The 26,926-nt window shown below is 44.9% G+C and overlaps 1 protein-coding gene across 4 annotated transcripts in view; it reads right to left on the bottom strand.

Annotated features, from left to right (window-relative positions):
• PRAG1 (PEAK1 related, kinase-activating pseudokinase 1) overlaps positions 1 to 26,926 on the bottom strand; it is a 50,391-nt gene that overhangs the window by 6,574 nt on the left and 16,891 nt on the right. For 2 of the 4 annotated variants that reach the window (XM_082374922.1, XM_082374921.1), the window contains exons 4-7: positions 16,141 to 16,298; positions 15,831 to 15,933; positions 7,439 to 7,536; positions 4,418 to 5,157 (exon numbers count right to left, since the gene is read on the bottom strand). In XM_082374922.1, the coding sequence (XP_082231048.1) occupies positions 4,418 to 5,157; positions 7,439 to 7,536; positions 15,831 to 15,933; positions 16,141 to 16,298 (1,099 nt within the window). The remainder of the gene's footprint in view (positions 1 to 4,417; positions 5,158 to 7,438; positions 7,537 to 15,830; positions 15,934 to 16,140; positions 16,299 to 26,926) is intronic. The other 2 variants (XM_082374923.1, XM_082374924.1) reach the window with 2 other exon arrangements.

The following is a 26,926-nucleotide window of genomic DNA, read 5'->3' as shown; positions in this document are numbered from 1 at the left end:
AAAATAGTCTTGCATATAAATACCAACCACCGTGTATGGACCCGTCTGCTGTGCCATCCATGGATACTGATGTCATCCCCTCCAGTGAGGGCTTCTCAACTACAACATATACCTACCAATCTTGCACCATGCCTACAAAGCATTTTTTCATGTAGTGTCTCGTTAAATCTCATTGAACAACTCCATGAGGTAGATGCTACTACAGAGGAGGAAACTGAGACTTCAAGAGGTTAAATTATTTGCCCTAGATTATACAGCTAAGAAGCGTTCTGGAGGTGAAAAGTATGGGCTTTGGAGTGAAAAGGACCTTAGTTTAAATATAAACTCTGCAAACATTGGCAACTTTCCCTTGATTCTTGTTATTTGTGGTCGTTATGTTCTGTTAAGTAGCCACAAACACTGAATGCATGAATGCTGAACGACTGCTCCTGGGCAAATACAATGTGAAGTGCTTGCAAGCCTCTGGTCACAAGATGTTCACCAACTGATCAATACGTAACCTTGTTGTATATTGTGTGTGTGTTTCTGTTTAAAGACGCCTTATTCATAGATACTGCTGATGCACTAACACTGACTCACGGCCGACAGCAGTGTAACTCATGCCTGAACTAAGCTGATCTAACACCCTCTCAAAGGTGCATCACATCCTTCCTGACCTTAGGAACACGAGACAGGACTTCAGCGCTCAGCGTGGCCATTTTAAAGAGTGAAATCACCAACGAAAAGCACAAAAGTGTGATGATGAGGCACTAAATAGACACAAAAAGTACATCTGTGTACAGTATGAGAGCTGAGACAAGAAGGCGGAGGGTCCCCTTGTGCCACCTCAGCTGAAGATTTGCAAGTCGGATGACCCGGATTTCCGCCCCCGCACACTGTGTGCCAGTTCAGTAATGAACCCCAAAGCCCTCCAAGTATTGATGTGGGGTTACAAGTAAGTTTCAGCATCGAATTCACAAATGCAGAATCCACGAATACTGAAGATCAATGGTATTTATCTCCAAGTGTGTTTCTCCTCTGTATCTCAGGGGCAGTGTCCCTCTTCACAGGGTCACTGGGAGCATTAAAGGACACAACACAGGTGTGGCTTTCAACACAATGCCCAGGCGAGCACCCACCGGGAGAGGTTGCTATGGTGACTGCCCTTGCGGGTCTGGCTGTAGCCGTGCGGTGGTGCTGGGCAATCCAGAGCTGGCTGGCTGTACAAACCCAGAGGGCGCAGCTGCCGGGGCCTGGGCTGTGTTTCCAAGGATCCCCTTTCTCCAGGGTGTCAAAGGCCCGGGCCAGCAAACGCTCTCCTCGGGAGCTCCAGGCACTTCGCACAGAGACGTGAATGAAAGAGCAGAGTAAATGAAAAGTGGCCTGAATGCATTTCAGAATCAGTGAGCTGGTCCCTCTGGCAAGACCTGCAGCTTCCTCACTGCCTCGAACAAAAGACAGAGTGCAGTTATCCAGAGGGGCAGCCCCGGGCGGGGCCCCCAAGATCATTCTGCAGTGTCTAATTAGGGGTGGGGGGAGAGGAGGGGGCGGAGGGAGGGGACGGCTTCTTTTCCACCCCATCTCCCCTCACCGCCCCCCAAGTTCATTTTCAGGGAGTCTGTGCTTGAGTTCTGGCTCAAGACCTTCACACAGACCTTTGGTTCAGCTCAAATTTCAAACGTTTCACTGAGCCAAGTCTCACTTTAAACTTCGGTGCCACGGCCTGATTCGTGGTTGAAAATCTGGGCTAAGTCACGTCTGTTAAATAAAAAAGGCCCAGCCCGCTTAGCACGGGTCCCTAATTAGCGGAGTTCTGGCTGACTGAGGCATGAAACAGCTTCGAAAGCACACACAATTAAGGCTTTTTTTCCCTCCTCATACTCGTAGAGCTGGGCTACAGGAGCTGGCTTCACCTCCTCGCGCTACAGGGTGCCAAGCCCACAAACGGAGGGACCAGCGTCAGCCCGAGCAGGTGCGAGCCTGCAACCGAAGCTCCTGCTTCCCAGGCACGGATGGAGCAAGCTCAGCCACAGCCAGGCGGTGCGGGAAGGAGCCCCGCTCCCCACTCCTGGGGATTCAGCCGATGCAGATGACTGTATTCCATCTAGGACCAGCACTAATGAAGTGCAACAGCAGAGTGGAAGGATGCTCCGTGCCCCGCCCCCCACCCCTCCCCCCCAGGCCAGGCACATTTGCAAATTGATATTGTTGTTCCCCAGACTCTGAATACTGGAAGCTCTTCTCCAGATTTCCTTTTCACACATTACAGAGATAGTCCCTGAGCTGCCAAGGCTCCAGCAAAATCAAAGAGGAGACCCCTGGGACTCTCTTCCTTAAGAGGACCAAGGTCTATCGCTGGCTTCCTTATGGTTTAGATTTCAAATGGAATGAACGATGCTGCCTTTTAACATCCTCTGGAAATGCTGAATTTTCTGCACTGTTCTTGTGAGAACTGGCTAATTCTACATTGTTACAGGAGGTCCTAGAATCCAACGTGCACATCACCATCACGGATATAAAAACCAAACCCCTTTGCCCGGAGGTTCTGATCCAGCGGCAGATCTTGCACCAGGTGGCCTCTGGGCCATATCACTTTCTACCCCATGGGCAAGAGGGATTAAGCCTGTCCCACCAGGCTCTTTCCTCCTCAAAATGGAAAAGTCAGCTGTCCCTTGACAGTGAAGGAGCCGCCCAGGTCCAGCCCAAGGAGACGGGGGAGAGTAACACATGCACTTGAACACAGGAAATGTTCAGGGTGGAAGCAGAGACATTATTCACAGATCCCTTTCTCAGGTCCACTAGGTTGGCAGAAGCAAAGAACTTCCTAAAGGCACCTCCATCCCCTTGACTTTCAAGGAGCTCAAATTTACATCCCTTTCATTGCATGGATACAGACCCCTGGCTCTGGGCCACCAGGGATGACCAGGCTGACCACGTCCAGCTCTCTGGAGGGTCTACTCACTCTTCCTTTACTGGATACAGCACCTTCCTAATAGGAAGGGAAACGCTGGGGTTGTTTCTTTTTCTTTTAATTGTGGTTGTGGGGGGTGACCAGGAAGGGTAGCTCAACAAGAGAGCAGCTGCTGAGTTCAGATATAAAGAGGCAATGAAGTTCAAGAAATCTATCTAGTCTTTTGGGGCCTTGATTTCTGACAATGAACTGGATCCTCCTAATAGCTACCTTCCTGCCTAGTTTTTTTGCAAGAAGGCAGCGAGTAATTATACAGAGCCCCTTGAACAAATAAATCAGGGGTTCCCAATCTATATTTTATGGTAGTGTCACCAATTTTTTAAAAGAAAAATCTCAAAGTAAAATTCACTGCAATTTTCCTTGGCTAATAATCATAGTATTAAAAAAAATCTTACTGGTAAGAAGGAAGCTACCCCGCCAAGACCATTTCATGTTAGTTCACTGTTTGCATTTTTTCTAATTAGAAATAAAAGAATGTCTTGGGGCAGGTGATGGCAGAAAAGAGTTCAGGGTTCCCTTCTCACTCCTCACAAAAGCCTGCATTTATAGAAGGACCACAGACCACCAGGTACTCAAGGGACACCAAAAGAAGATGAGAAAAGGGGCCACCAGAGGGGCCAGATGGATACAGACAGCTCCACCAGCTTACTCAGAGCTGTGCCCCAAAAGAGCAATGGGGTGTGCTAGCAACAGCCCTGGTCCAGGGCCAGCGATTAAAGAGCTGTGTTACTTTGGACTAGTCACTTAACTTCCCTGAACTTCATTTTTCTTAACTGACAGGGTGGTAGCATAGGCTTTGAGACAAGACAAAGAAGAGTTCAAATCCATCTTAGCCACCTGCCAGCTGTGGGCAGATTATTTAATCATTTTGAGCCTCAGATTCCCCACCTGTAACACCTACCTACCCTGTAAGGATTTGAGGTCGTGTAGTTAACACACCCATCCAAGAGTCTAGTTGTATACTGACTGCTCTATCAATAATATTACCCTTATTGTTCAAGATGATGCTTGGGTCTAACTCTCCTTCCGGCTCTATTTTAAGAACTATATCTTAATTGCCTATCTCCCGAATTAGATTATAAGCTCCACAGGAACCATATGTTCACCTCTATATACTCAGATCTTTACAAAATACCTGGCTCATAGTAGGCATTCAACAGAAACCTGCTGAATAAATGAATGAGCTCTCCGTCCGTTACATTAAGAGGCAACTGTCTTAATCCAACTCGATCATGTAGGTTCGTTCCTGAAAGCACAGAATGAACCTTCTATTCATTGTACAAATCACATTGCACCACGTCCTGGGCCAGGCAGAGAGTGAGATCACCGAGCATTTCTAGGAAACTAGCCTCCTCCGGGAGCCGGCTGAGGGGAAATGACTTCCCCAGCCATAGCGCTGCCCCCCAAGACAGGACCACAGTGCCCAGCTGGTAGCACTGTGGAATGGGAGGAGGGGGTGGTACCTACTTTCACAGCGTAGGTGCTGCCGGGGTCCTCGGAGCAGGTGGCACAGTAATAAATGGCATCCCCCGAGTCGCAGCAGGGCTTGTTACAGGCCAGCTTGAACAGGGACCAGTTATTCTCGCTGAAGTGCAGCCCCTTTTTCTGGCTGCCCATGAAGAGGTCCTCGCACCTGGCCACGAGGCGGACCAGGGACTGGGCGTAGAGCCCTCCCAGCTTGGTGTAGGTGCCCTCCTTGCTGCCGATGCTGCTCAGGAGGCTGTGGAGCTGCAGCTGGGCGCTGCCCGCCGAGGCCTGGCTGGACACGCTGAGCTGGGAGGCCGCGGCCGAGGACACCCCTTTGCCCTGCAGGCTCTGGCTGCCCGCCAGCCCTGGCGCTGGGCCCCAGGGGCCACTGTCTTTGAACGTTTTCTCCAGAGGCTCGGAAGCAGAGAAGATGTGCTGGTGGCGGCTGCCGGGGCCTGAGGAGTAGCTGAAGTGGGACTCGTCATGGACACAGACGTTGGTTTCTGAGTGGCTGAGGTTCAGCTTGGGACCTGCTGTTCTTGGCTTGGGGGAGCCTTGGGTCCAGAAGAAGCCATCCGGGGAAGAGGCCGCCCGGCTCACTAGCTTCTTCTGGGGGAGAGGCGGGGGCTGCAGGGGGCCACCGGGGGACACATCCTCAGTGGAGCCCGAAGGGAAGGGGACAGGGCTGAAGAGCTCCTTCCCACTGCTGGTGGGCGAGTGAGTCGCCTCAGATGATGGACCTGAAAAAGAGAAACAGAAACCATCAGACTGGGGGCCCATGCCACTCAGTTCCAGGGTCCCGTGGGCCTTTTTTTTTTCTTTCCGTCAAAGCAATTTATTTTATTTTGTTTTTATCTAGAAGAGACAACATATGCACAATGAACACAATTCAAAATGCAAAAAAGGTATACAATGCCAATGAAGTCTCCCTCCTACCCTGTTCCTTAGCGCCCAGACCCTCTCTTCAGAGGAAACGTGGCTGGCAATTTCCCACGCATCCTTCTGGAGATCTGCCAAACAACCCAAACACAACACACACACACACACACACACACACACACACACACACACACACACACATGCATTTACACAAAGGAGAGCAAACAGTGTCCACTGATTGCAGTATTCCTTTTCTTCACTTGCCACTATGGCTTGGAGATATTCCACATCAGATGATGTTCAGGTCTATCTAATTCTTTTTAAAAGCTATCCCATACTGTATCATCATATGCAAGTACCATAATTTATTTAACTGGTCCCCCATGGATGGACACTTAGGTTGCTTCTAACATTTTGCAAACAATGTTGCAACAGCACCAACAAACTTGAACATGTGTGGCTTGGCTGGATTTTTTTCAAAAAGTCAGTTTATAGAGGGTACAATTTAGCTACAGTATAATTCCTTCTTTTTAGTGTGTAATTCTCTGAGTTTTGACAAACGCCCTGATGGCCTGGGGGACAGGGCAGGCCCACAGACATTTCAGAAGGCAGAGAATGTGATTTCATAAGAAGAAACAGATCTCAAGGGAAAGAGAGTGGTTCCCAGGCCCCACAGTTCCCAGAGGTGCAGGTGGATATTGATGTGATTTGGGGAAAGTTCCATCACTGCCTCAGGCCTCCGCAGAGCATGGGGACCTTCAGAAATGTCACAGACGGTGAGACAAGAGCGAAGATTGGACTCACTCTTTATATCAATGTATGAAATGGAGAGTTCACAATGAAACAAGAGTTCAGGTAAAAAATATATAAGAAAAGGTACTGACATCAGAGACAAGAAGGGGCCAATTGAAAATAATACTCATTTCTTTCATTCTAAGAACTAACTCAAAGATGTACCCAATATTTTAATAACAGCTTTTAAGGGGATTAAAAAAAAGAAACATTAACTGTATCCATACATTGTAAAATACATCCTATTATCCTGAAGGTTAAAATGCGAAAGAAACATGGGTGTCAGATTCAAGGAAATAGGCAGTTATGATGTGTGCCCCTCATTTAGTTGACTGTGCATGTGGCCTAAGGGCGGGGCACATAGTGCCTCTCTGGACTCCCTCCCACCTTAGCAGGACGACCAAGATGCAGGACGCACAACAAACACAGAAGCCGGAGCCAAGTGGAGAAAGGCCCCAAAGGAAGCAAACTGTCTGTTAGTTTTGTGTCACTTCACTCAGAGGCACATGGCCTTTGCAGGGCTGCTTCTGAATGGGTAACAGCCGTCTCTGCCTGAGTCCCTCTCTGCTTTCTCCAGCCAAAGGGGGACAGAATGGGCTGGCACCAAGCCTCTCCCATCAACACAGGGGCCTCCTTACTTGGGGTGCTCCACAGGCAGGAGGGAGCCAGGTGGATGACCATGTCCTCAGGTGCCGATGTCCGTGCCTCAGCCCCATTGACCAGCATCAGTAAGTGACAGCAGGGGCCTCCTGCACAGGACAAGCTCCAGCGCAAAGCCCCCAGGAGGACAGAGTTGGTAAACACAGCTAGTTGAACACAGGAGCTGGGAACCAGGTTTGTGCAAAGAGATGCATTATCACCACACAGAAGATAAGGGTTGGGGAGGGGGCAGAGCGTGGTCAGAATCCCGGTCAATGCTTTACTCAGCGCCTCCAGTCTCCCTGTCCAGACAGGGACAGCCTGCCTATGGTCAGGACTCCTGGTCCCACGTCCAACCCGCCGGGGAGGTTTTTGACAAATCAGTTTCATGGTTAGTCCCCTCCTTAAGCCTTATGCTTATTCCCACCCCCTTATTTGGTTTGCCTTCCTGGGCTTCCCCCTACAGCTCTCCTTGACGCTTTCAACACACCCCTTTCTGCCTCTGGTCTGATCTGAGGGCGCACAGCGGGATGAACCCTGATGTAAGCTGTCAGTCTTACTCGGCTGAATTTCCTCATTTAAAAACTGACCGGATTGCATCCCTGCGAAGGCTCCTTCCAGCACTAATAGTCTATAATTTCAGCCATTCTCTCCATTTGCAACAACTCCTCATGTGCATTTTGTCTCAAAGCTGCCCCTGAAATAAAATACCTCTAGGCAGATGGTTATCTTGCTTCCACTGTTCCTCTATCTCTAGTTCCCACAAGCTGCCGCTGGAAAACTTTTCAATCTTTAAGGATAGCAGGACTCTTAAAAAAAAAAAAAAAAAATCGGTAACACTTCTTATTCCCTAGATCACCAAAGAAAACCAAGAGGTTGTGCTTTAAGCACAGAAAATAACGCATGTGTTCAGGCAGTTGGAAGGAAGTGATTTTCTCCTTTGCCCTGTGTGTGTTCTCTTGCTTTCTTGTGGGAACTGTGAGTGCGTGGCTTTGATCAGATCTATATCCCATAACCACTTAGCTAAGTCGGGGCAGGAGTACTGGGTATTAGAAGGAGGCGCGGCTTCAGGGATTAGCATGTGGGCTGGTTCATTTTTCTTTATTTCTTAGATGTTAGGTGTTTCTCACCCAACAATCACTGCCTAAAGCACACAGTAATCAGAGGATGGCACTGCGTAGGAAGGCTCCTAGCCATGCACTTCCCCAGAGGTTGTAAAGGACTGCATTACACAGACCTCATCTGGTGAAGTGAGGCTCATCTGAAATGTGCACTTTCTCTGTATAACTGGGCATTACATACACATATTGTGATTTTTTGCATTAAAAAAAAATCGCCTACTTGGGTAACAGGTACACCATCTTCTGACCATTCTCCAGATGTGGACCCGCACCAGGCGAAAAGACCATAATTCACTCTGATCACCCCCAGGCACCCCAGGACCATATAACATCTCAGCTGTTAATATTCTTGGCTGTTAATATTTGGAGGGAGATGTCTACGTGTAGCCCTTCTCGATGAAACTGATTTCTCCAGCATGAGACAAGCAGTTAGCTGTCTTCTGCGGGATCAGAGAGCACCCCAGAAGACCCGCTCTGGTTCTGTTGTTTTCTTGGCTCTTGCATGGGGCACCTCCTCACAAACACAGCTGTGGGCCCCACAGAGGCTAGATTCTTACTGTTTGCAGCAGCTGCCACGCTCTGCATTTAGAAGAGCCAGAAAGAAGAGGGAACAAATATGCCTTGACACCTAAAACAGTCTCAAAATTCACAGGCAAACCACTGGTTCAGAAAAACGTGCCTAAAAAAAATCGTGAAAAACTCTGGCCAACAGTCCATGTTCTCAGGACTCAGATCCAAGGGTGCACGAGACGAAGTCAAATATATCCCGGTTCTATGCCGGTGTTAGATCACCCTGTTTCCAAATTTTGGCTTACAATTAAGGGTGTAAAAAGGATATGAATGGAAAATACTTTGCTGGGAAGTCTGCCTACATCATAGTTACATCATTGGTAGTTTTTTTTTAATGACTTTGAGTCCTAATTGGGCCAGAGAGCTACAAATCCCATTTCCTAAGTTTTCCTTCCAATTTCCAATTCTGCATATCAAGCCCGCAGCCCGCTATAGAGCAGAACACCTCTGCATCTCCTTAGTGCCTGTGCTTCAGAGAAGAGAAAGTGTTTCTAGGAAAAAACTACACATCACATACGGTGCACTGGGTGGGATCTTAAAATGATGGAGAGGAAAGTATACTAGTTTGGTGCCATTATATTTATAAAGCAGAGAAGAGAAATCAGGATTTCAACGGTGGGGAAAAAAAAGCTTAACTCCTATGCAGAAATGCAGGCCAAAAGTTCAAACCCAGCACTGTGAGGTTTCCTGATTACAGAGTCCTCTCTTCTGGCTGGGTTTTAATAGGTACTTTCACTGTTCTCTATAGCCAAAATGAGAGCTGGGCTTCAGGAGGAAGTGGTCAGTCCAGTTTTGAACCGTATAAATGAGCCCGTGTGGCTTGCTTGGCGCCCGGCTCTGCCTCCTGACGGCAGCTGGGCCAGAACAAATGTGGGGACAAAGGGCAGGGTCCCAGCTAAGAGTCCCCCAGCTCCAAACTTCAGCTTTGGTGTCTGACGATTCTCCAACTTAAAGTAAAGGAAAGCAAATTGAATTTTCTTTTGTTCAAAACACTTAGTGTTCTGTGGATCATTTTTAAAAATGAGGATAAGAGATTTGCCTGGAAACGGCTGTATAGATTAATCCATTCATTCACTCAGTATATCTTGAGCACCTACAAAATGCAAGGCAGAGGGAACAAAGCAGATGGAGAAAACCTCGCCCACACCCTGTGGCCTGGTTCAATCCCTTCATGTTCAAGGTGAGAAAACTAAAGCCATCTGTGTAGGCCAGGGTCACACAGGAAGTGGCAGTCTTACTGATTTTGGCCAAAACCCCTCTTCCCACCCCCAGAAGACGTGAAGAGTGGCGGCAGAGGGGATGTTCTAGCCTCACGGAGTAATTTTTTCCTCCAAAGGAAAATCTGGTCAGAATAGACTAAACTCTATTTTTTTTTTAAAGGAAGGCACATAGCATTCCTTCAGGAGGAACCCTTGCTTTTTCAAGAAGGTAAACGTGGTCTGAAAATGGAAGCATAGTATTAGCATTTTACAATTGGATGGAAAATGTGGCATTTGTGAGAAGTCTCTCCAGACCACTTAATCATCCCAAGAAACAGTGATCCAGATGGGTAGGCAATTGACATGCAAAAAAGGAGAAGCACTGTCTCAGTTTGGAAAACAGGCTCGTGGAAAATATTCCATGTCTAAAGCCCATGTGTGGTTCCAGAATCATGATCTTTCCCCTGTTATAACAAAATCATTATGGGTTTTCTTCCAAATTAACAGTAAAATTAAAAGTTCAAGGCACTTTCACATGCTGTTGACAGAAGCATAAACTGACATTTTTAGAGGTTAATTTGGTAACATCTGTTTAAAAATGCATATACATTTTGACATATCCATTCTACTTCTAAGAATTTATCTTACAGATATGCTCACCAAATTATCTTAGTGTACGTCACAGGATATTCCTGCAGACTTGTAATGAAAGTAACCTAAACATGCATTGACAAGAGAAGGGTTTAACCAATTTATACAATGAAAAAAATATGCAGCATGAAAAAAAATGAGGTAGACTTAGAGGTTTTGATTTGAAGGACTTCAAGATACAGTAAGTACAAAAATGTGTAGAACTGAAGTTTATGATATTTAAAATATGGAAAAGAATTTCTGGGATGATGTAGAAAAAAATGTTCCAAGTTGAGGGGGAGCTGGGAGTCTGAAGACTCTGACTTTTCACTTTATATCTTTCTCCATTGTTTGGATTTTTATCATAGACATGTATTGACTTTATTGAAGTAATAATATATTTTTAAAAAATTTAGTTTAAAGGGAATAGCTCAAACTAAAATGAAGCTTCACTTCAGTGATATTGTGAGGGCTCAGGCCACAGACAATCTTACAAATGAGTATTTTTTCCTTTAGGATAACTTCTCCTTCCTTCAGTAACACATCTCCCAGAATAGAATCGGTGACTCTGTCTCCGTGGGGGATGGGAGGGTATACTGTGTTAGAGCAAAACATCAATGTAATATATTAGACTGAACCCACCAATTTAGGATCAAGTGCTCTAACAAGCCTGCCTAATTGTCAGAAAGCACACTATTTTTGGCTAGAGAGTTTTAGATGCCTTTTTTTTTTTTATAAATTTATTTATTTATTTTTGGCTGCTTTGCGTCTTAGTTGCTGCACGCGGGCTTTCTCTCTCTAGTTGTGGTGAGCAGGGGCTACTCTTTGTTGTGGTGCGCGGGCTTCTCATTGCGGTGGCTTTTCTTGTTGCAGAGCATGGGCTCTAGGCGCGCGGGCTTCAGTAGTTGTGGCGCGCGGGCTTCAGTAGTTGTGGCACGTGGGCTCAGTAGTTGTGGCTCGCGGGCTCTAGAGCACAGGCTCAGTAGTTGTGGCGCACAGGCTCCGCAGCATGTGGGATCTTCCCAGACCAGGGCTCGAACCCGTGTCCCCTGCATTGGCAGGCGGATTCTTAACCACTGCGCCACTAGGGAAGCCCTAGATGCCTTTTTCAGGACCACCTTTCCTTTTTCTTTTTTGGCTGTGACGTGTGGCTTGTGGGATCTCAGTCCCCTGACCAGGGATTGAACCTGGGCCACGGCTTTAAAGCCTAGAATCCTAATCCACTATACTGGAGTATAATTGCTTTACAATGGTGTGTTATTTTCTGCTTTATAACAAAGTGAATCAGCTATACATATACCTATATCCCCATATCTCCTCCCTCTTGTGTTCTCCCTCCCAACCTCCCTATCCCACCCCTCTAGGTGGTCACAAAGCACCGAGCTGATCTCCCTGTGCTATGTGGCTGCTTCCCGTTAGCTATCTATTTTACATTTGGTAGTGTACATAAGTCCATGCCACTCTCTCACTTCGTCCCAGCTTACCCTCCCCCCTCCCCGTGTCCTCAAGTCCATTCACTACATCTGTGTCTTATTCCTGTCCTGCCCTTAGGTTCTTCAGAACCTTTTTTTTTTTTTAGATTCCATATATATGTGTTAGCATATGGTATTTGTTTTTCTTTTTCTGACTTACTATACTCTGTATGACAGACTCTAGGTCCATCTACCACCTCACTACAAATAACTCAATTTCGTTTCATTTCATGGCTGAGTAATATTCCATTGTATATATGTGCCACATCTTCTTTATCCATTCATCTGTCGATGGACACTTAGGTTGCTTCCATGTCCTGGCTATTGTAAATACAGCTGCAGTGAACACTGTGGTACATGACTCTTTAAAAAATACAATTTCTTCTTAGAGTCTCAGGTAACAGCCTGAGTAGGTGAGCAAGGGCTCAGTGAGGGTCAGGCTGTCACTCATTCTGACTGACGTCTTTGTGGACTTACTGTCTCCCCTTGACAGGTGCTCCCACCTTTCCCTGGCCTCTTCCTGGCTGACTTTTCCCCATAGCACTTACTGCCATCTGACACACTGGCTACTTTAGACCCTTATCTTCCTCATTGCCCATCTCTCCCCACTGGAATGTGAGCTCCATGAAAGGAAGGGACAGGGCATTTTTTTGTTACTGCTATATCTTCAGCATCTAAAACTGTATCCAGCCCATAGTTTGTATTCAACAAATATCTATCAAACTAATGATTGAATTAATGTCTATATTTCAAAAATCTTCTTGGCATTATTGTTGAGAAACACAAGCTGACTACTGTCAAGATATTTAATTAACTTTCTGTGTTTCTGGTTTGCCAGTTACAAAAATCAGAACACAAACACTGCCTTGGTGCATAGCTTCATGAGAGTTTATAAGTATATTCACTACTGTATAGTTATTTAGGCCTCTCATCCATCACGTCTGCCCATATTTTCAGTTCAACACAGCACTAATCTCCTTTGGGAAGAGGGGAACCTGGCATCTATGATCTTTGTTTAACTGTGGAACTGAGTTGTAATGTTATCCTAAATCAAAAGGGAAAATGATCTTAATGCAATTATGAGGTCTGCATATTTAAAAGTAACCATTTAAAAGTACAAGAGTCTTCTGGTGATCATTTCTGCTGATCATTCCCCCCACGCCCATCCATCCATCCACTACAGATGACCTTTCCCTTGGCAGCATTCATGGATCTGTCCTAATACATGCAGTTTGTCCCTCCCCAACCAAGCATAAACCCGACAACTGCTTAGATGGATTTTTCCTTTCACCGAGTTGACCCACTGTTCAATGGAACTGCCCACATGGACAAATGGGATAACAGATGTGCTTGGAGGATTATGGAATGTGATACAAGCACAAAGAGCTGACATTAACATTGATACAAAAATATTTTGTCAACGTAAAGTTTAGACACACTCGTTTTTAAAATGCAACCAAGTTATAGCTTTCGATTATGTTTATTTTACTTAGAAAATTTAAAACTATATTTTGGGAGACCACAAAACCTGAACAGTAGAAAACTAATTTTCACCATTAACCCTGATGAGCTTCCAAGAAGTTAACACAAACTACTACTATGCTATGCCCTGGAATGACTTTGTCCTCAACTCACCCAGGCCCACCCATACCACAGATGCACAAAGTCCACAAAATGCATTGTTTCCATTACTGAATTCTTACTGAAAAAATCAATGTATAGTTGAATGGTCTCTTTTGACTTAATATATAATATTAAAGAGGTGGACGCTACATTCTTGAACTAACTCTACCTCTCCTATTTGGATTCCCTCTCTCAGCTTTGGCGCTAGATGCCAAATAGTAACAAAAGGCACGATGGGTCAATATTTCAGATACGAGGTAAAAGTGAGTAAGGATTCACAGGATGGAAAGCTAATTGTTCAGTAATAGATTAAAGCCAGCTGTCTTGGCTAATGATGAGTGGCTGAATGAAGGGTTTCTTACATTTCATGACCTGCGGTTCTGGATATTCTCCAGCTTAATGTTTAAGAGACATAAAAAAGGAAAAAAAGAAGAGAGAGAGAATGCCTGTGGTCTCTTGCCAGTTTCAAAGCATGGTTCTGGGTACAGAGCCATAAGTAGGAGCAGCAGATAGAAATTGGTTTGCTCTGAGGAGTCAGAGTCTGGTAAGAAGTTATATACCTTTTTGTTGATCTAGGAATCTATATTTCGAGGTGCATTTCCACTGAATAACTCGTTCGTGATAAAGGACTAACCATGAAAATATATTCTTTTTTAAAAATTGAAGTACAGTTGATTTACAATGTTATCTCAGTGTCAGGTGTACAAGAAAATACATTCATTTTAATTCGAAAATGACTGAGTTAAGTGTCACCATTGTACTCATAAACCCTCAAGTGGCTCTCCATTTCCAAACTCCACAAACTGGTTTTGAGAGCTTTGTACAATCCAGCCCCCAGCCTCCCACCACCTCATGTCCCACTGCCCCTCATTTGCTTCCGCTGAAGCGCGTCGGGCTGGTCTGACCCTTTCCCCATGTGCACCGCTAACCCTGGGCCTTCTCTCCTCTTGAATTGTTTCCTTAACCTGCAAAGACCCCTCCTCCTCCCTCTACCTTCTCAATTTTAACCACTCTGGAGACAAGAGCTGAAGTCCCATCTCCTCAAAAAGCCTTCTCTGGGACTTGCTTGGCAGTGGAGTGGTTAAGACTCCCTGCTTCCACTGCAGGGGGCGCGGGTTCAATCCCTGGTCAGGGAACTAAGATCCCGCATGCCTCAGGTGCAGCCCAAAAGAAAAAAAAAAAAAAGCCTTCCCTGAACCCTACATCAGCGCTCATTGATTTCTCTCTCTCTGGAAGCTTTCATAAGCACTTCTGCTCTGAGCAGCCCAATTTCCTAGCTTAACCCATCCACCCACATGTCAGGTATTTTAATCTTACCTTCCTGGCTAGACCGTAAGAGCCCTGAGAGCAAACATCATAATCTGCTGGTTCTGAGAAGCAAAGTGCTGGGGCAATTGAGTCCAGTTCTCACCAACACCAGCTGGCGAGTGGAGGATGAAAGACCCCTCCCTCAGAATTGCTCACAATCCCAAGAGAGCAGGTCAGGGCTGACCAGCACAGGGACTAATGGTTCACGTGCCCAGCCCAGCCTTCGATGGAATAATGTGCCTTGTAGAATTTCTGCACAATGGAATGGGAAAAGGAAAAAGACAGAAACCCAGGAAAATCTGCAGAGAAAGAAAATCCTCTTTTGCCACGTCCCACCCAAATCAAGGCTAAGATATTTCCTGTTTTGAAGTCAGAGCTGTCAGAAGTTTCCCATCAGAACACACCACAGGCTGACGTACAACATATGCTTTTGTCTTAGCAGCGCTAATCTTTTAGATAGAAAAATGTTGGTGACAGTAAATTCACAGTGGAACCCTCTACTCCAAAAATGCCTACTGAGAAGAAATACTTCCTTAGGACTGAGAAAGAGAGTCATGCTAGCACATGTCCAAACCTAACATGCTAGGGCAAGTCAACGAGAAATGCAGGAGAGGACACACACACACAAATGTTAGAGGGTGAAGGTTTTAATACTACCCATCACAACTAGAGGAAAGCAAGAGTTCTTTTTTTAGGAATACACTCGTCCCTCATTATCCGCGGGGAACTGGTTCCAGGAATCACCTCAGATACCAAAATCCATGGATGCTCAAGTCCCTTATATAAAATGGCGGAGTACTGTCGGCCCTCTGTATCCACGGGCTCTGCATCCGCGGATTTAACCAACAGTGGTTGGAAATTCTTTGAATCCGCTAATTCGGAACCCGAGAATACCAAGGGCCGACTGAATACCCAGTCAGGACTTAGCCACATATTATGCCTTAGAGCTTAATCCAGAAAGTGGGATGGATGGTGGTCTAATGAAGCCTGCATGCTTTAATTCAACACACACTTATGTAAACACCTGTTGCGTGTCCAAGTGTGTGCATATATATGTGTGTGTATGTGTGTGTGCCCATGAAAGAATGAGAGAGACAGAGGGTGGGGGAGGGGGAATTTGTGGTTGGCACGCACCCAATCCCCTGTAAACTAACCCTGAGGACAGAAATGGAACGCAGACCTATACACAGATGTCTCATTACCCAAGGAATCTGGAGTCTTTCGATATGCTTCCGACTTCAGCCTCCTCCCACCTTGCTGCCATGCGGATGCGCTGTGTATAACTGGAGAGGGAGATATGGGATGAGGCACCTTGTCATAAATTCAATAGGGAATAAATGTCAACTGCTCTTTGGTAGAGTCTACTTCACAGGGAAAGTGGGACCAAGACAGTAGGTCTAGCTCGGCCCTTCCGAATCTAGGCAATTAACCCAGGCTGGCCTTCCAGACTCAGGGAATCTAAGCCTCTCCATCAAGGTCAAGTCTGTTACCTCCGTCGCTGCAGGTCCTGGAGTCGGAGGCCAGGCTGTCCGTGGAGCCCGTGGTGAAGCTGACGTGGACGCCCCTGAAGGATGGGCTGAGGCTCTCAGCAGAGCCCTGGCTCACCTTCTCCAAATCAGAGCTGCTCTTGTTCATTTTTAACAGGTGCCTGGAAAATGTAGAAACAAATGATAGAAGTAATTAATTAGGTTTCTATTAAAAAACCAGCTGATGGATTATGAACCTACTATGCTCCTGAAGCCTGATCAGTGCCAGTAAGTTTTAAAAAAACGATTTGGGGAAGAGAGAACAGGGACTCTTCTGAAACCTTATGCACATGAATGGCAGGAGATTTCTCAAGCATGGTTAAGGAGAAGTGAGTCTATTAAATTTAGAAAAGCACCAAAATCATGATTTGGGAGGAATTGCCTTCATATTCTGGCCCCGTCTGCCAAAACATTTATGTCATCTACTATATCCTATGTATCATCTCTACAAAGAAAAATTGAACGTTATCATACAAGCCAATGTATAGAGATATACAGACATTGGGTAGGTTTTGCAAGATCACAGGACAAGGGAATTGCAAATTCAGACCAAAAACAAGAGATTTCTTTTGTGCCTGGTACTCTCTTGACATAGCTTCAAAGGGCCTAGCTTATTCCTTGGACTTAAGGTCAATTTTAACCAGACATCTAGTGCAATATTTAGATGGAACCATGTTAACGTAACCCTTATTCCAGAACTATGGAATGAATCTGCCCTTAGGCTTTCTATGAAATCTTTGGTTGCATCTCTAAGACAGCATGACCGATACATCAGGGACAGGAATACCAAGTTCAAGAAAAAAGAACTCGCCTTGGAGAAAACAGTTGCATTATTAAGTAGAAGGTTTAGCTTATTGATTTCTCTTTCCCTCTTTCCAAGGACTACACGAATATTCACTCTGACCTGACATTTTCCCCACGCAGTGGGACAGACCACAATCAATCCAGCCCTTTCGCTGTTGGTGGTAACCCAGATTTGTCTGAACTGATATTTCCTGATTACATGCCTGCTCCCACTACGGCAGATCTATATCTCAATATCTGCTGTAGGAAATACACAGTACAGTATTGATTTGGCATCAGAACTGCCTCATTTAATGCATATGACCTTACAGCCAAGAATGTACCGATCGTTCTTTGTGTTCAATACTGCGCAGCCCTGTACTGGTCCTCACAGGCACTGGAATCCCTTGTTCATTAACAGAAAAGTTTAGAGAAAGTTCGCTCCCATGAAACGTGCTCTCTAGAAACATGTCTGCCTCCCCACCTCCAACTCTTAGAACCAGATTAAAAAACGTTTTAAAGCTGTTACACCTAGGTGTGACAGTGATGGCAATGTTACAACTAATAGTATTCTTTTTTTAAAATAATTAATTAATTAATTAATTATTTATGGCTGTGTTGGGTCTTCGTTTCTGTGCGAGGGCTTTCTCCAGTTGCGGCAAGCAGGAGCCACTCTTCATCGCGGTGCGCGGGCCTCTCACTATCGCGGCCTCTCTTGTTGCGGAGCACAGGCTCCAGACGCGCAGGCTCAGTAATTGTGGCTCACGGGCCCAGTTGCTCCGCGGCATGTGGGATCTTCCCAGACCAGGGCTCGAACCCGTGTCCCCTGCATTGGCAGGCGGATTCTCAACCACTGCGCCACCAGGGAAGCCCCAATAGTATTCTTTATATTTCAACATCACTGTAGGGACCGTGGGGATATCAAATCTTTTGGAAGTGCTATGGCAGTATATTATCTTTATTTTACCTTCTGGCAAAATATAATCATAGAAAGTTTCATAAAATATTTTTATCCTCATCAGATCCATCAATAATGGCTTTTGCAGATGAAGCCAAGGTATGAAGTTGTGAATAACGACAAGTCCTCAGTCTAGGAAAAAAGCCAGATCTATGGCAATCCAACTACGCTGCCCTCTTCAAAGTGGCCCCTGGAGTCTCTTGGTTTTCAGGCTCAGAAAGCTGCCAAGGGAGAAACTCTAGCACCATAGCTGCTGAGCTGGTGCAGAAAAACATTAGATGAAATGTATATAAATAGATGAAACTAAGAAATACATAAATGTGTGTATGTATGAGTACATACAGATACACATATGCGCACACACACACAATTATTTAGTATAACAGTGAAGCATTAAAAGAAAGAAAAATGCGCAGGTGCCAGATGCAAAGGGAACAATATTTTCAAATGAATAGTAGTGAATGAATGGCCAGGTCAATTTCATGAGTCAAGGCAGTTTACCAACTAGCAGTTTATTTTAACAAGAACAGACCAGAAAAAAAAATGAAAATATAGAGTAAGGATTTGTGAAACTTTGTTTTGTGGAATTTTTGTTTCGTGTGTGTATGTGTGTTGGATCACAATATTAAATATACTTATTTAAAATATATTTTAAAAACCTGGTTCAAAAAAGGTTAAATAGGGATAGACAAACTTTTCCTTAAAGGCCAGATGGTAAATATTTTAGGCTCACAGATCGTATAGTCTCTGTTGCAAGTATCAACTCTGCTGTTGCAGCAGGAAAGCAGCCATTATATGTAAACAAATGGGTATGTTTTCTAGCAATACTTTATTCACAGACATATAGATGGCTGGCCTGTGGGTGGTGGATTACTTACTCCTGATCTATTGATAGAACAGCCTTATTCAATAGAAATATAATGCAAGTCATGTATCTATACATGTATATATATAAAATTAAAAAAATTTTAGTAGCCAAATTATAGATGAAATTAATTTTAATGTATTTTATTTCACAAAATGCATAAAAATATTGTAATTTCAACATGTAATGAATATAACATTATTAATGAGATATTTTATATATTTTTTTCATTCTAAGTCTTCAAAATCTGGTGTGTATTTTATATTTACAGCACATTGCAATTTAGGCTCACCACATTTTAACTAGTGGCTGCTGCACTGTACAGTGCAGATCTAGAGAAACTCATGCACGGACAAGACTGTTCACAGTGTTACTAACAGCAAAAACAAAATCATAAACAGTCCAACGTCCATCAATAAAGGAACGGATACACTGTGGTATAGTCTTGTAATGGAATACCACATAGCATTCAAAAATAACTAAACTTGATTTTAAGGTATGAAAATTATTCTTAAAATGCTGAATATTAAAAGTAGATTGCAAAAGGCTCATGTAAAGTGTGATACCATTTATATACAATTTTAAAACACATAATGATGCTATGTATTTTTTATATATTACATATATGTGGTAAAATGGAAATAACTTCATCAACTTCAAGATAGTGATGACTCTGGGTAGCAAGGGGAAATTGAAATGGAAATTGGATGGAGAGGGATCTTCCACTGTACCTGCAATATTTTATTTTAAAAAATCCGAAACAGGTAACAAAATGTTAATATTCGAAAAATCTTAGGGGGACACATGAAAGTGAGTTAAATTATTCTTTGAACTTCATTGTATGCTTGAAATACCTGATAAGTTGAAAATGAACATAGAAATGTTCATTTCTAGAAAGAAGGAAAGAAAATCACTAGGGCCTAAATGAGTCCAGGTTGGCCATTCCTGTTGACCTGTTGCTGAGCCTCTGAAAGGCAAGGAACACAGAGATGACCCAGTGAGATTTCCATCAGTCCCCATGGGACAGACAGGCTCTACGAGGATTGGTTCCACCACAGGATAGACTCATGGACGGAAAAAGTTATTTCTCGTGTGTGTGTGTGTGTGTGTGTGTGTGTGTGTGTGTGTGTGTGTGTATGTGTGTGTATGTGTAGGGAAGTGGGAAGCCTCCAAATGCAGACTTTGGTCAATCTTAGTCCAAGCCACAAGTGGAATTTTCATGTTTCCATGGTTTCTGGGGATATTACTACTGTTTCTCTACCAAAAAAGCTCAAGAAGCCCAGGTTCCCGCCCAGTAACTAAAACCCAATAGGCAGTTGGGATGCTTAGATGTAAATAAGGAGGAAAGGGGTGACCCCTTCTCTTAAATCTGTCATATGAACTGCATCAAATATCTTCCACCTTGGAAACCTGTATGATCTGCTATCTTAGAGAATTGCCACTTTAATTATTGAATGAACAAAAACACACCAGATTTGAAAATGAAAGGGGAAGCTGGCCATCAAAGCAGACTGACAATCACATTGTTTTTGTATCTCCAGTCTGTGTGTGCAATAGATTTCTTAAGAATCCCTGCAAAAGGCTTAATATTCCGAAGGTGACTTTTCTGAGCCCTAATGGATTGTTCTGTCAGATGCAAGGCCAAGGCCAATCCGAATGTACTCAGCAACGCATAACAAGACTATACTTACTTTTTTAAAGGCACTTTTCCCTCATTAATGATAGTTTGATTTGCCTTTCATAAAACCAGTGCAAACCATCTATAAGATGAACTCTGATGTCATGTAATTTAAGGAAGTGGTTTCATGGGGCCAAAACCACATACTCTAGTCTTTCCTCTCTGGGTGGCAAATAACACTCTTATCAGCTGCAGCGAGAGCCCGGCCCGCACAGATGTCTTTGCTCCGCACTGTGATAAATGACTTGCTCTTGCTCAGACTTCCTTCCCTGCCTCCCCACGTTGATTAGACACAGTCACAGGAGAGCAGCGTGAAATACACAGCCAGTGGCACAGCGTCCTTAGAGATCTGAGCCCGGCAGCTGCTGCCCGGTGTTTGCAGAATGGCTTTTCCCCCCATTGTCCTTAGAGAAAGAAGCCTTGCCAGAGTTTTCTCCATACTGTATTAGTAGAAAGCTGCAAAAAATAATAATAATCCAGGCGGAAGAGCCATCTGCCAGACTTCCTCATTTGTAGGAAAAAAGCCGAGTCTAAAAATACCCCGAGTTTTCAGAATGTCCGAAATTTTTAACGGATACTGGACCCCAGTGTCGGGCAGAGATTGTATATCAAAGTTCACATGGCTGCTAGAATCCTCATACGGCAGCACAACTTAAAGTGTGACAGAGGCAGATTTTCATTCTCACGGCCGACTTTGGCTTAGTTCACATCCATTTGGTTGAAAACTTTTTGCCTCTGGAGCAGAAGATATGAAAAGTCACATAATGCCAGCATGCAGTTTTAGACTAGCTCTCCAGACCCTGGTACACAATCACACCACCCCGTCTTTGGATTGGTCAAGTTCACTGCTAAGTTTAGTCTTTTGGAGAAGCCCTTGCAGGTAGCTCTGAAAGCACAAACATGTTAGAAAACTCTATATACCTTGTTTACATTACCAAGAAGTGAAAACAGACTGGTTTAGATGCGAATAAATCAAGTCATGCCTAAATCAAAGAATGAGAGCCTCTTACCATCCCGGACTCCAGCCTGCGGTGCTGTGATCATCCGCATGGCCCCCCAGAGCCTGGGGATGGGCTGTGCCAGTGACCGTGGAGCAGCCCTGAGGATGAAGGGCCAGCTTCAGAGGCGGCTGAGAGTGCCCTGTCAGCCTGCTGTGAATTCACCAGCTCAGAGCTCTCCGTTTCCCCTCAGTTCCTCTCTGACTTTTCTATAAAATGCACTTCCTGCAAAAGCACAGGAAAATAGGGACGGCTTTGCCTCTGTGACCTGCAGCTTTTAATCTCCAATTGTCCTGTTGGGCTGCATCATTAGAAGCAATTCAAATACCCTCTCAAATACACTCGGTTTCACCCCATTCATTCTCTACTATTTGGCCACATCCTAAAGTCAAAATCATTCAATGATTTGAGCTAAAACACGGGGTTTGCTTGGTGAATAAGAGCACCCCGTTTTTATTTATCTTATGCCTGTAGGACCTGCAGTGCATCCCCCATCCTGTCTCTTCTGACTCTCAGATTTTCCAGCGAATAAATATTGACTGCCTGCTGCGTGCCGGGCACTGTGTCAGGTCTTGTGCATATGATAGTGAGTAGAGGTGACACCGTCTCTGCTTCAACAACCCTTCCCTGGTGGCGCAGTGGTTAAGAATCCGCCTGCCAATGCAGGGGACACGGGCTCGAGCCCTGGTCCGGGAAGATTCCACATGCCGCGGAGCAAATAAGCCCGTGCGCCACAACTACTGAGCCTGCGCTCTAGAGACCGCGAGCCACAGCTACTGAGCCTGTGCGCCACAACTACTGAGCCCGCGCGCCTAGAGACCGTGCTCCGCAACAAGAGAAGCCCACGTACCACAACAGAGTAGCCCCTGCTCACTACAACCAGAGAAAAGCCCACGTGCAGCAATGAACACCCAATGCAGCCCAAAATAAATAAATAAATAAATTAAAAAACATATTTATCTACAACCTGGTAGATAAATATTGATCAATCTCCTTTAAAAAAGTATATACAGGGTTCAAGCCACATCTTCCAGAAAGATCTGCAGCCTTGCAGATCCTCAAAATCTTTCCGAAATTCTACTCTCATAATGATGACCAACCCTGAAGAGCCCTACACAGAGCTCTTGTAAGTATTCTTGACCTCGGCAGCCATACTAGATCAGCTCTGGTCCTCTACGGTGACAGAAACACACACCCCGGATTTTCTTTGACACTCCCTATTTCAAATATTTCCCCACACGGTCTGTACATTAGAACATATGCCTAGTTTTTTGTTTGGAAAAAAATTATCACCATTTTGGTTAATCAATACCTATTACTTATGCTCATATATACTTTGCTCTAATGGGGCTAGTCTCCCATTGTCCCCAAAGCACCCTGCATTCCTGTCCTTTCTCCACCTTGGCACAGAGGAAAACATTCTCTCTCCCCTTCAAACCTTTTCCATCCCCAAGACCTAGCAGCAGGATCACTTACCTAAAAACCCTTCCTAAGCCATCTCAATCTTCTCTGACTGGTCTCTCCCCTCTGGAACTCACACCAAACAGTCTGATTCACATCACTGAGCATTTGGTTATAATCCTGGGTAGATTACTCTGTTTCATGTGAAACAGGCTTGTTGCCACCACAATTATAAACTGTTTGAGGAGCTGTGTCAGTCAGGACATGCTGGAACACAGAGTAATTATTAAATACTTCTTGATTAAGTTTATCTGCCTCTGTTTCAATAACTGGGAGGCATCTAGGAGGATAAATGTTTCCTTTTAGAAAAGAATTACACTTGCCCAGCTACACTTGCCCAGCAAAACTTGCCAAAGGGGCAAAACTTGCAAAAGGCAGGAACACTGAGTAAATAACAGCCCTCAGCAAAGCTGGACTCAATAGGTGAACCTTTCTCATATCTACAAAATACAACAGTCCCAAAATATCCTGAATTTACACAATTGTAGTTAAAAAAATTTTTTTTTCAAGAGATGGGATGAGAAAGGCAGATAGCTACACCAGAAAGGTTCTTACTGTTTTTATCTTTAGTGCTCTTTGATGAAGATGCTATGGGAGTTATTTTGCAAGTGTCTAAGTGCCAAATGAAGGAACTAAAGGATCCAGTCTGCTCTGGGGCAGGTTTCCCCGCTGATTTATTAGCATGTATAAAGATAGGAAATCAGTTTCATTTTGGGTCAGATGACCTTTATGGTCCCCATGGTGCAGACTTGTTAATTTGCATTTGCAGTTAATGCACTGGTGACTGCTGGGGCTCTTCAAGCTGAAAAAGCCTTTGGTTCAACCCAAAAACAAATGTGCTTTGCATTCACTGGAAACCATTTAAAAATAGAAATAAAGCCATGCTTATTTTTAAAGATAGTGGTAAGCGCGCCTGTGCACGCACGCACGCCTGCACCTACACACACATCTTTAGGTTACTAGTTAGCTAGTATAAAAATGGATAAAAATGCTTAAATTGGTCAAATGGAAGTTTGGAGCCATTTGCCCTGACTATACACAGATATACTTTCGCGTTGAGAGACACAAATGGTTTTAAAAGATGACCTTTCCTGTCTTGGAAAATCAGTCTCTTATTTGTGGCCGCAAGTCTGCATGGCTGTGTCCTTCCCCAAGGAGGTTCTGGTGCAGGAGTGAGAAGGGCAGATGTTTGCAGCTACCAAGCGTGGGGAGGTTTCAGCTAAGGCTGAGGATGGGGAGACCAGCTGTTGAGAGCAAGTAAGAGAGTGCGGAAGAACACAGCGGCTGGACCCCATCACCTGGTCCACTACACTTGCACCTCCAATCCCATCACCTGAGAACGATAAGTCTTCAACTCCTGGCCTGTTAAGCCAAGGTGGAAGCTCTTACAACTGTTCACACAGGGGCAGATGGGAAAGAAGACGATGAATAACCACTGGAAGTGAAGACTGAACAACTGCAATCCACAGAGGGGCCCCTCCCACCAGCTGCCCTGCCCACAGGCCAGCACAGCGTTGAAGGACCCTCGGGAGCCTTTGGGAACAACAGCAATGTAAGCATTTGAATAGCTTCCCAGATGGATTTCAGAGTCACCCAGGAAGGCCACTGATGTAGTTAAGAGCATGAACACTGGGGCCCCGCTGCCTGGGTTTGGGGTCCTTGCTCCACTGCTTACTGGCTGCGTGCCTTGGAAAAGACGCTTAATCTCTCTGTGCTATAGCTTCCCATCCATAAAATGGAGATAACAACACTACTTACCTCACTGTGGGGGGAGGAGAGTGGTTAGGAAGATTCAATGAGTTAATATTTAAAAAGCGCTAAAAACAGCACCAGGTACATAGAAGGTACTGGTTATACAGAAAGATGGGTGGATGGGTGGATGGATGGATGGATGGGGAGAGAGACAGAGAGAAGACTTTAGCAGCCTCCAGCAAACCCAGTAATTCTTTCTGCTACCTGGATAGAAGCAGAAAGTAGATGCGCTAGAGATTTCACTCTTTTGGTACTTTGAAGAGACCCAAAAAAGAAAGTTCATCAGGGTGATTCTTTGAGGACATGCATTATTCTAAAATAACTAGGAAGAGTTGACTTGTCCGTCAACCAGACCTCAGTTTGAATCTACATATTCAAGAGCTTGATAAACTGTAGTGTAGCCCCAGGTTCAGGGGCTGACATAGTCTTCAGATGACCAGGTAGCTTAGCTCCATTACACAAAAATTTAGAAACAGAAGAACCAACCTCTTTTATTATATTAGCCTGCCTCCCCACTGTAAAAAAAGAACCTCCCATGATTCCTTCCCGCTTCACACCACCTCCCCACCCTCTAGCACACAGAAGACTCCAGTGATGGACTGAACTAAAACAGTACTGAGTTGTTGCTCACCAACCTGGGAATCACTGCTGTTCTAGTCCTGACCTATTCCTGTTGGAATCCATCCACCATAATGATCTCTGCCTGGCCAGAATCTTTTTGTTTCTAGACTACTGATTTTGGCAACCCCGCTTTTAGAATGATCTTTCCCTCCTTCTCTTGACTCAGCAAATGCTTCAAGTCCGCTTTGTTGACCCAGCTTCTGAGCCCAGCTATTGGGCTTAAGAAATCTCTGTGTATTTATGTTAGATTTCATTCCTACCCTCCTGACTTGGGAGATTCAGGCTATTTGTAACTAAGCTCCTAGGATGATCTACTTCTCTACTCTCCACTCTGGTCCAGCCTGCTGCCTAATAAGGATAAGGTTCCCCTCCTACTCCCGGGTCAGTTCGTCAGCACCCTCTTACCTGCTCCCCAACAGCTTCATCTCCTGTCCACAGGCTTAGCTGAACCCTCCCCACCGCAGGTAAGGGTTCTGGTCACCCAATTCCAACATGGGATGGTGTGCTCCCCACGCCATCAATTCTTGGACACCAGCTGGGTGTTCTACCATTCAACTCAATTCTGACACTATCTACCCAGAGACAGCATCAGATTCCACAGGTTAAGGGCTCAGTCCCACAAGACCGCCCTCTGTCGCAGACGACTGGCTAGGGTTAGACAGGTTGGAGGTTCCAAATTGGCTGCAGAAGCTCACAGAACACAGAGAAACATTTTACTTAAAAGGACATCACTCAGGAACAGCCAGATGGAAGAGATGCCTCGGGCAAGGTATAGGGAAAGGGCGGGGAGCTGCCATGCCCTCTCCCAGTGCCCCACAGGTCAACATGTGCCACTTGCTTCACCAACCTGGAAGCTCTCTGAAGCCTGTCCTTTTGGGTTTTTATGGAGGCTTCATTACATTACGTATGCATGACTGATTAAATAATTTAAATCATCGGCCACTGGAGACAGATTCGACCACCAGTCCCTCTCCCCTCCCTGGAGGTGGGGAGGGGGGTGAGACTGAAATACCAACCCTAATCAGTGGTTGGTTCCCCTGGCAACCAGCTTCATCCTTAGGTGGGGTCCAAAAGTCGGCTCATTAACATAATAAAAGACACCTTTATGACTTTCGGCACTTAGGAAATTCCAAGGGTTTTAGGAGCTCTATGCCAGCAATGGGGAGAAAGACCAAATGTAGATTTCTTATTATAAATCAAAATATCACACTAGGTAACTCCAAACATCCTCACTCTCCACTAGGCAGCCCAGTGCTTCTCTAGGAAAGCACACAACCGTGCAGACTGGGACCATAATTAACGCATGCGTCCTGACCAGCTAGCTCTTGCGGCTCCCTGGCACCCTTTCACTGGACCTCCCATTCTCCAAAGCAAGACTGCTATTAAGTATTTCATCGCACACACATTTTACTTCTCTGTTTCTCTAGAGATGAATACCTGGGTTTGCTCCAACTCCCTGCTACTATAAGCAATGTTGTAAAGATCTTCACTGTATATGCCCCTAATTGGTCTGTGTGTGTTACCCTAAGGCATCGCTCAGGAATAAAGACCGTGGGGACACAGTGTGTTCTCATACTTAATTGTCCTGGGTAATTCGTTTTAGCTCCACTTACACCAAGTCCTCAGTACTTGGT

The sequence above is a fragment of the Balaenoptera borealis genome, assembly GCF_965194805.1.
Source record: "Balaenoptera borealis genome assembly, chromosome: 21".
In the NCBI taxonomy this organism is placed as follows: Eukaryota; Metazoa; Chordata; class Mammalia; order Artiodactyla; family Balaenopteridae; genus Balaenoptera; species Balaenoptera borealis.
Note: the sequence above shows the minus strand (reverse complement) of the source record. Positions and strands in the feature narration are given on the sequence as shown.